This window comes from Solanum stenotomum, chromosome 3 (genome assembly GCF_019186545.1).
Source record: "Solanum stenotomum isolate F172 chromosome 3, ASM1918654v1, whole genome shotgun sequence".
NCBI classification, from domain to species: Eukaryota; Viridiplantae; Streptophyta; class Magnoliopsida; order Solanales; family Solanaceae; genus Solanum; species Solanum stenotomum.
The window spans coordinates 53,662,532-53,672,695 of record NC_064284.1 but is presented as its reverse complement, the minus strand read 5'-3'; the positions used below and the strand labels follow the sequence as shown (position 1 = coordinate 53,672,695).

Below are 10,164 nucleotides of genomic sequence, written 5' to 3'. Positions count from 1 at the left end.
CCTGCGATATTTATGGATCTAATGAATCGAGTATTTAAACCTTATCTTAATCAGTTTGTGGTTGTTTTTATAGATGATATTTTAATATTTTTCAGAAGTAATGAAGAATAATAAACACCCGCTGAATTATTTTGCAAATTTTGAGGGAGAAAGAGCTTTATGCTAAACATTCCAAGTGTGAATTTTGGTTTGATGAAGTAGCTTTTCTGGGACATGTTGTATCAACAGAAGGTGTGAAGGTGGATCCTAGTAAGATACAAGCGGTTTTTGAATGGAGACCTTCTAAAAGTCCAACCGAGGTAAGAAGTTTATTGGGCTTAGCAGGATACAATAGAAGATTTCTGAAAGGCTTCTCCATTATCGCCTCCCCTTTGACTAAGCTCTTGCATAAGGAAGTAAAGTTTATTTGGGATGACAACTTTCAAGAGAGCTTTGAAACTCTCAAATCCTTGTTGACTCAAGCTCCTATACTTACTCTACCGATTGAAGGGAAAGAATATGTAGTTTACAGTGATGCTTCTCACAATGGTCTAGGATGCGTTTTGATGCAAGAAGGGAAGTTTATTTCTTATGCCTCTCGAAAATTAAAGCCACTTGAATTGAATTATCCTACTCATGATCTTGAAATTGCTGCTATAGTGTTTGCTTTAAAAATATGGCGGCATTATTTGTATGGAGAGAAATGTCATATATTCATTGATCACAAGATCTTAAAGTACTTGGGTACTCAAAAGGAACTAAACCTTCGACAACGTAGATTGCTTGAACTCATCAAGGATTATGACTGCACGATTGATTATCATCCAGGTAAAGCCAATGTGGTTGCAGATGCCTTAAGTCGGAAATCCTTCGCAAGCATTTCTTTGAGTCCTTTACCCTTGCTCCTTGAGTTAAGAGCCTTGAATGTTTGTTTTACACTTGATTCAAATGGTTCAGTTATTGCTAATTTGTAAGTAAAACAAATATTACTTGAACAAGTGAAAGAAGCACAAAAGTTAGATGAAAAACTTGTAAAATTGACTAGAGAAGTTCAAAGTGGAAAAAAACTTGATTTTACATTTACGAAAGATGGTGGCTTATTTTATCAAAACAGGTTATGCGTCCCTAATGATGACAAATTGAGGAGAGAAATATTGAATGAAGCACATAATGCATCATATGCAATGCATCCTAGAGGTACAAAGATGTACCAGACCATCAAAGAAAATTATTGGTGGAATGGTATGAAGAGAGACATTGCGAAATTCATCTCTAAATGTTTGGTTTGTCAACAAGTAAAGGCAGAACATCAAGTCCCAGTTGGTTTACTACAGCCCTTGTCGATGCCGGGATGGAAATGAGAGAGAATAACAATGGACTTTATTTCAGGACTTCCTCGCACTCAAAGGAACCATGATGCAATATGGGTTATTGTGGACAGGCTAACCAAGAGTGCTCACTTCTTAGCAATCAGGATGGATTACTCACTTGAGCGTTTAGCCGAATTGTACATTAATGAGATTGTAAGACTATATGGGATACGTGTATCTATTGTATCTGATCGAGACGTAACGTTTACATCTAGATTTTGGGGCAGCTTGCAGGAAGTTTTGGGTACTAAGTTGAAATTTAGCACTTCGTTCCATCCTCAAACAGACGGCCAGTCGGAAAGAGTGATACAAATTTTGGAGGATATGCTTCGAGCTAGCATTATGGAGTTTGAGGATAGTTGGGACAAACACTTGGCTCTGATTGAATTTGCTTACAATAACAGTTACCAATCGAGTATTGGAATTCCTCCCTATGAAGCCTTATACAGGGACCCCTCTTTGTTGGAGTAAAGTTGGTGAAAGAAATTTTGTTGGTCCTGAAATTGTGCAACAAACAGAGGACAAGGTAAAAATTATCAAAGATCGTCTAAAGATTTCTTCGGATAGACAAAAGTCGTACGCTGATCTTAAAAGGCGTGACATTGAATATCAAGTTGGAGATAAAGTATTTTTAAAGGTGTCTCCACGGAAAATCATTATGAGATTTGGCCAGAAAGGAAAGCTTAGTCCCCGATTTATTGGACCTTATGAGATACTTGAAAGAGTTGGACCAGTTACATATAAATTGTCTGTGCCACCTGAGTTAGACAAGATCCACAATGTCTTCCACGTTTCTATGCTTAGAAGATATCGTGCTGATCTATCTCATGTTCTTCCAGTCGAATCTATTGAGGTTAATCCTGACTTGACGTTTAATGAAGAACCTATTCTAATTCAAGCTCGAGAAGTAAAGCAACTTAGAAACAAGAGAATTCCCTTAGTAAAGGTACTTTGGAGGAACCATTCTGGATAAGAAGCTATGTGGGAAAGAGAAAAAGACATGAGAACCCAGTATCCGCACTTGTTCCGGGACTAATGTATGGTAAATTTTGAGATGAAACTTCTTTAAAGGGGAGAGAGTTGTAACACCCCAAAAATCCTAACAAGAGTCGCATGTCGATAAATCACTGCTTAATTATTACAATATGTTTAATTCTCATTTTGGGAACTTGAAATAATGTTATATTTGCAACCTTGCTTGAAATAATTGACATCATAATTTAATGTATTGTATGGGGGTATTTGCGTAATTTTTAATTAGAAATATGTTTAGCTTTAAAATAAGGTGAAGGATATATATATATATAGGTATATACGTATGCATTTGGGCAGCACACAAGTATTTGGGCAGCCAACTTTTATGGACAGCTGTGTATATGATAAGCACCTCTTGTGTTACTGTATTTTGACACCTCCTCTTAGGAAATTCGTCTCACCTGAAGTATAAGTCCCTTAGAACATTATCTAACCTGTTGTTCTTCAAGATCACAAGAGAAAATCTTGGTCCTTTCGGCTGAAAATCGAGTTACACTCTTCTCTTTGGTAAGTGGTAAAACTGTTTTTGAGTTGGGTAGCGTTTAGTAGTTTAAGCATATCTTGGTCTATAGATCTTTGTTTACTGTGAATAAATATGATTTAGAAAGATAATTCGTATATGTACAACTCTTATGTTTATGTTAAACTCTAATTTAGTTGTTATGGATTCAAAATATGGGACGTATCATAGGACAAGTTATGTCCAGATTCTGAAGTTTGAAATCCTGTATGGACTACTGTTAGTGTTTTGAATATATCTTTATATCCAAAATACATTTTACGGTGATTCTTGGTTGTTTGCAACAATAAGAGAGGTACCTACATCTTTCATGAGAGTATACAGTCCAGTTTTGCCGTTTGCCATTTGAAATCTTAGTTGCGACATGATGCACTAGGATGGCCAGAATTTACTGTTTGGGAGCATAGTCGTATTTGTACAGGCTAGGCTAACTTGTGATGATAACCCTATTTTACGTCATCATTATTGAGCTGCTAGAAACTAAATAAGTTATTGAATTCATTTTTTTAAGGTTGTATATCCTCGTGTACAAGTTGAAGACTTTGATACGCTACTAAGTCTACAGTTTGACTCGTGGAGTTTTGTTGGACTGTTTTTGTGCTAAAGAACTGAGGTTTGTGTATAAACTTATACTTGTACTTTTTTTACCTTTTGGTATATCTGAAATTTATCTTGGTACCTTAGTTACCTCTTGTCACTTTGCATTGTTGTATTGGTATTCTTTAATACATTAAAGATGTTTATGTAACTCGCCCACTTAGCAGTTTTGTTGGGACCTTGTCCTTCTTGTGGCTGTGACTTTGTCACTCTTGGCATGCCTCTTGGTTCGGATCAGTTGCCATCTTGACTCTTGATTTTTTGTTCGTCTTAAGAATGGAAGTTGTCCATTTTAAGTACGAACTAGGATGCCATTTTTTAATATGATTCTTGGTTCTCTTGATTATTGGGTTTGACCCTTCTTGATACCTGCTCGTGATTGGTGTGACGACATGATGTATATATTGGGTGAGTCTTGTTATTGAATCTCTTGAAATGTTGTGCTATTAGCATTCTTGACATTTAGACCTTTATAAATTGAACTTGATACTCCTTGTATATTGTTTACTTGATTTACTGGTTTTGTTTCGATCGTGTTGCCCTTGACTTGAGAATGATAACTTGGTGAATTTAAGGGCTCCAAACCTATAGTTTGTACACCATTAAGCTATATGCTTAGCGATAGTTGTTTATATCATAGGGGCTGTTCGCGATGATGCTTGAAGCTAGCCATTGATGATGGAGATTTTGAAAGCCTTAAGGAAGATGATACCAAATTGGGGGTGGTCCCTATTTTATAGGTTAATTCATTCATAATACATTTTTTCTAAAGGTATTAGTCTTATAATTTCTTTTATGTTTTCCAATATATATTCTATATATTGTATGTCGTGAGTTTGTTGGAATATTTCTATGTTTTCTTTTATTAAATTATTTAATAAAGTAATATCTATTATAGTTTGTTGCTAATATCATAACTATTCTTGATTTATCATTAATCAGAATATTGAATTTCTAAATCACTAGTAAATTCTAAGGTTTCATCATATATACTATCTTTCTCATCTATTTCATACCATATTTGGTTCATTAATTCTTCTTCTTCTTCTTCAAATAGCTTTTCCCATATTATCCTTCTTAGATCTATGACTTCTATATTTTTAAGTATATACAGGATTAATATTTTATATGTTAATATCATTTCATCATGTAAATAAGACATAACAACTTTAATACAATTCCCTTATATCATAATTTTGATGAATATTATTCATATTAGATTACTATAAACTAGATTATTTTCAACCATGTTTTCCTGTCACTATTGACATCGTACTTTCAAAGGTATTTTCTTCCTAACAGCGCCTCAACTTTGTTTACTCCCCTCATGGCTTCTCATGCCTATGGTTTCAACATTAGGATGGCATAGTCTGGAAGTTTTTCCTGTTTTCCTCATGTTAACAAACTTGAACAGATGTTGGTAATAATTCTAGTATATAATAACTAATATAAACTTATTTTATCAATACTATGATATTCAGGAATTAATAGTTTTAGCTATGCATAATCATGAATATATGTACCTGTGTAGTATCTGCATCTGCAATATTTTGATCCATAGCCTAGCTTGAAATTTATATTTTTATTGAGAGAATATTTTGTATACAAAAGGCTTTGCTTTCCGTCGAGAAAGTCTTGCCTTATGTTGCCTTCTGGCTCTACTATATATACAACTATAAGTAACTCTACTATAGTTACTTTACATTTCTAATAATATACACGTTACTTATTACTTTACATAAAGTCTTCCACTAACTTTGCTTTTATAATAAGACAAAGAACTTTTCTTTTTGCTTTTTATTTTGTTGCCGATTTTCTTTATTCTAGGTTGACAGCTGGAATTACATTATCTTCACCATAGCATTTTGAGCATTGATGGTCTGGATATTTTTGTCCAATAGTTCTACAATAATTTACCATTATCTCTGGTGAAATAAAACTTCGTCGTATAGCTCTTGTAGTTGGTTGTTGTTCAGGTTTTAGTAGACTTAATATCAACTGACGTATTTCTTCCATATCTGCTTCTCTGGTTTCTCTAGAGTTTGAATATATCATGGTTTGTTCTTTGGCGTAATAACTCCATACTGAATTTCCACTTAAATAATTAGTTGATAATTCATTTAATATTGTAGCTATCCCAATAACTCTTTTTCTTGCATAGAATCCTGGTATCTCGATCTTTTGTATTTCCTCTTGTTTTTCTATCTTTTCTGGTATTATCATTTCTCTTGTCAATCCAATTTTTATCACTTGTATAATAGGTTTGATTTCGTCATATAATATCTCGGCTGGTGCTGAATAAAAATTCTTTGAATCCAAACCCTAGCTTTCACTTCTTCTACTTCCTTGAATTAGAGAGAGAAATATTGAGAGAGGAAGAACTTTGGAGTTTTGATTTGGGTGTTTTGAATAAAGGAGTAAATTAAATGTTTTAAGACTTGAAACTATTTATATTTATGATATAAACCAATTAAAATCAACTCCACATAATAAAACATTAAAACAAAATTATTTAAAAACCCCTCACTTGGGCAGCCCCGTCAGGGACCAAGTCCACTTCTACGGACCGTGAAAGGGGACCATGGCCCGTGGTCCTCTAGGCATTAGCTCCCTTGGCCTTGCTAAACCTCCACATTGCCAATTCATCTTCACGACCACTTCTACGGACCGTGGTCATGACCACTGGCCGTGAAGTGGCCCCTGGTCTTGTGGCACTGGCTTGGCCAAATTGCCTTGCTTGCCTTGCCACCAAGTGACCTTCACGGCCACTTCTACGGACCGTGGTCAAGGCCACAGACTGTGAAATTGTCACTGGACTTGGGACAGTGGTTAGCGAAGGTTGGGCAGCCTTGGCCTTTGGCTTAGGCCTTGCCCCCTTGACTTGGCACTTTCCCGTCCAACCCTTAACCAACATTAAAAAAGGATCTTTGCACTACAGAGTCTATCACCTACCTTGACATTGACTCACTAAACTCCATCAAACAAGGCTCGGGACAACATTACACAACATGAAACCTCACTACAAACCCAACAAAAAGTCCATAGGCTCTAGTTTCACTTATTCATTTTTAGGGTCATTACATTATCCTCCACTTAGGAACATTCTTCTTCGAATGACACTTTAAAGGGTAAAGACTCAAGACTAGCAGTTCACAATCATGACACATCAATATAAATGCATAAACATAGGAGGAAATATCAACTCCACATCAAAAAAGGCCTAACGCAAACAAGAAGGTAGGAACTACATCCACAAACTCATTATGCATCAATTTCACATTTCTCATTTAATTGGAGGAACTTCCTTCTCCCATTCACATCATGCTCATTACAACATCATAAGGCAATTTAATCAACTCCTTTCAAGAACACATTTAAGCATGCTCAACAAGTCAACTCGTGAAGTATTTAAGCAACTCCTTATAGATGCATATTAATATGAGGAACAAAGATACATGAAAACTCATTTTCTCATATGAACATAGACTTCATCAAAACATGCATATCATAAGGAGACCATGGAAACTCATATTCACACAAGACTTCAAAACATAAAACAAGCTACTAGGAACTCTTGGTCTCAAGTTTTAATAAGAGTAGAAGGAAAGACATAAGAATACCAAAACTCACCACAACCTACTATTCAACATACCATTCCCCACTTAAGGGTAAACCCAACTAAGGATAATGGGAACAACAACAAAAGGACTAAAACGTTCCCGTACCTACATCCGGATTAGCTCATTTGTCCTTGTTAGCTTCAAGAGCATAGAAACGGTTCATCTTTGGAGCATTAGGATCCGGACCAACATAAGAAGCTTGTTTGGCCTCCCTTCCTCTAGCCGTAAGAGTAGGACAATTTCTCACTTAGTGATCATGCTTTTGACAGCCATAGCACCCACTAGTACCGGCATGGCACTTCCCATGATGCCTCTTCCCACAAGTGGTGCAATGAGGTTTAGAAAATTAAGATCCACCACCTTTCTCCTCATTGGCCTTAGGAGCACTTGAAGAATCTTGGTTAGGAGCTCTCTTCTTGAATCTAGGTTGACCTTGCTCATCAGACCTACCCTTTTTCAACTCCCTACCCTTCCTCTTATGTTTTGACTCCTCAATAGATTGAGCATACACCATAAGTCTAGAAATGTCCACATCATTATGGAGCATCACCGTACGACACTCTTCCTCAACTAGGTCGGATATACCCATCACACACCTACACATCTCATCCCTAGGGTTAGACACCAAGGATGGAGAATACTTAGACAAGAGAGTAACTTTCAAGGAGTACTCTTCCACACTCGTGCTACCTTGCTTAAGATTGATAAACTCCTCAACCTTACACTTTCTCTTCTCAAGGGGAAAGTACCTACCAAAGAAAGCTCCCTTAAACTCCTCCCATTCTAGTAGACCCGCTTCTAAAGGCCTAATGCTTTTCCATTGAGTGAACAACACTTGGGCCACCTCTTTCAATTGATAGGAAGCCAACTCCGCTTTCTCCCTAGAAGATACCCCCATAGCATTGACTATCTTATATACCTCATCCAAGAATTCTTGGGGATCCTCTCCCACTCTAGAACCAAGAAATATCGGAGGATTCATCCTCACAAAGTCTCTCAACCTTGAGGCCATGGTACTCTAATTAGCATTCACCCTAGGCCCCACATCTCGATTAGCTTGTGTCATCATGGCTTGAGCTATAGTTAGAAAACCCGCCCTAATTTCTTCATTGGTCATGGTCGGGGGATCCACCGGAACTTGATTCTCTTAAGGTATTTGGTCACCTTGAAGACCTTGTGGAGGAACTCCCTCATTCCCTATCTCTTCTTCCATCCTTCTTTGGTTAGCCCTAATACTCATATACAATAAACACAATAGAAGGGTTAGGAAAATAACATCTATAAAACTAAACTCTAATGCACGAGTTTAAGAATATGAAAGAAGTGTAACTTTCTAACGTCCTATAGCCTCTAGCTCATAGATGTGTCGCGACTCACACCGATGAACCTACAAACCATTAAACAAGGATAGTGATGGGTGGCTTATGTTATTGCAATCATGCACCTAATTAGTTATAAATGATGAGTTCCTTTTATAAGTAGAATAAGGAATAATAATGTTGTAGAGATTTCTTGATAAAGGGAAAAGGAATAGTTACTAGTCAGAATAAGAGAGAGTATACTTTTAACTAGATTAGAGTTGATGTCGATGTGCCATCATGTTAAAGAAGACTAAATATATGTGTGGATTAGAGAGCAGAGTATTCATGAGGTGATAGACCCAATCTAAGCTTATGAATTTTGAAGGGGGGACCCTATCATATTCAAAAGATGATACAACTATTGGAGAGGTAATGCGCAGTAAGTGAGTAAATAGTACTTAAGTTGTGAAATGGAAGGTGAAGGTAATCTTTAGGTAGGTATACGGAGAGCTAAAGATTTCCTACTTGTCATGAGATCTTAGTGGGTCAGTGTTTCTTGACTTTTCTAGTAGCCGCAAGTAGTATAAGGTGTGAGCAATCATATTGATATCCGTGTTTAGTACTAGACACTAAGCTTGAATTTGAGATGAGTATCATGATCAAAAGACGGAAACATAAGGGTGATGGTGTTAGTTTTGAGATCTGATCTAGTAGGTTTGACATGAAATAGGTGAGGAGATCAAAGTGGTACCTTGAAATGAAAGTGTGGTATTATCACCCATAGAGGAGAGAAATGAAGCAAGAGTAGTAAGAGATACACCCGAGATGGTATGCCGCTAGACGAGGTCCCAATTGAGGTTATGATTCTATGTGTGCCTAGATTGTATAATTGAGCTGCCAATACGGGATAGGTTGGTCCAAGTGTAATTTTCCTAAAGAGTTAGATGAAGCAGCCTTAAGAGCCAATGAGAAGAGAGCAACAGGCTTATCTTTGAAAGAGGTCTTAGTACCCGCTTATGGAGAGTTCAGTAGTCATGAGAAAAAATTATCCGGGGTGTTAGAGTAAATGGGGATGTAGACCAATTTGGAGATGATGGAATAGGTCCATGGATTTTAAGAGTCAGCTTTAGACCTAAGGGGGAGATGATAAAATGAGAAATCAAGTCAAGTGTTGAGAAGAAAAGAGTAATGAGTTCAAAAGAGTAAGGAAGTTATCTTTTCAGAGGTCCTTTTAGTAGTGGAGTGATGTTACAAGAAGAAGATTAATGTCCTTATCATGATAATGATGGTGTGATAATACAATATAAGGTTATAAATGTGGAGGAAGAGGAGGATGAGGTTTTACCATGAGAAATAGTTAAATGAGAGCCCTTAGTTGGTTTCGAGTAGTAATGCAGAAAATTCTAGTTGGTATGGCAGAGATGATGAGAGAATGAGAACTTCTTAAGGAGCTGGTTAGTAGGATCAGTTCATGGAGTTTTTAGAGTAAAAAGCTTAAAGTTGGTGTTGTTAAACATTAGATGGTTCTTTATATGAGCCCAATGCTGATTAAATGTGGTGGTAAAGATATTCTTGGGAGGAGATTCCCTATAAAGAGGTATAGAACCCGAACCCTAGAATTTGGGTTAAGCTTGAATGTAGTAAGAGTGTGTTGTTACACTCAAACCTTGGTAAGAGAAGTCATGTACCCTTGTGGGAGCTATGGGTTGCAGCCAATGAGGTATGACAATAAGGAAAGAAGA

General features: G+C 36.6%; 1 protein-coding gene across 1 annotated transcript; it reads left to right on the top strand.

Annotated features, from left to right (window-relative positions):
- The first annotated feature begins 1,352 nt into the window (after nt 1-1,352).
- Nucleotides 1,353-3,330, top strand: LOC125859052 (uncharacterized). The gene is made up of 4 exons (XM_049538793.1): nt 1,353-1,593; nt 1,754-1,974; nt 2,062-2,295; nt 3,262-3,330. The coding sequence occupies exons 1-4, from the start codon at nt 1,353-1,355 to the stop codon at nt 3,328-3,330; spliced, it is 765 nt and encodes a 254-aa protein (XP_049394750.1).
- The last annotated feature ends 6,834 nt before the right edge of the window (nt 3,331-10,164 follow it).

Excerpts from the sequence above, each read along its gene's own strand:
- LOC125859052 (XM_049538793.1), top strand. The coding sequence starts at position 1,353 with ATGGACTTTATTTCAGGACTTCCTCGCACTCAAAGGAACCATGATGCA. Across the intron at positions 1,594-1,753 it reads CAGCTTGCAGGAAGTTTTGG|TTACCAATCGAGTATTGGAA; the intron begins GTACTAAGTTGA and ends TTACAATAACAG. Across the intron at positions 1,975-2,061 it reads AATATCAAGTTGGAGATAAA|ATACTTGAAAGAGTTGGACC; the intron begins GTATTTTTAAAG and ends GGACCTTATGAG.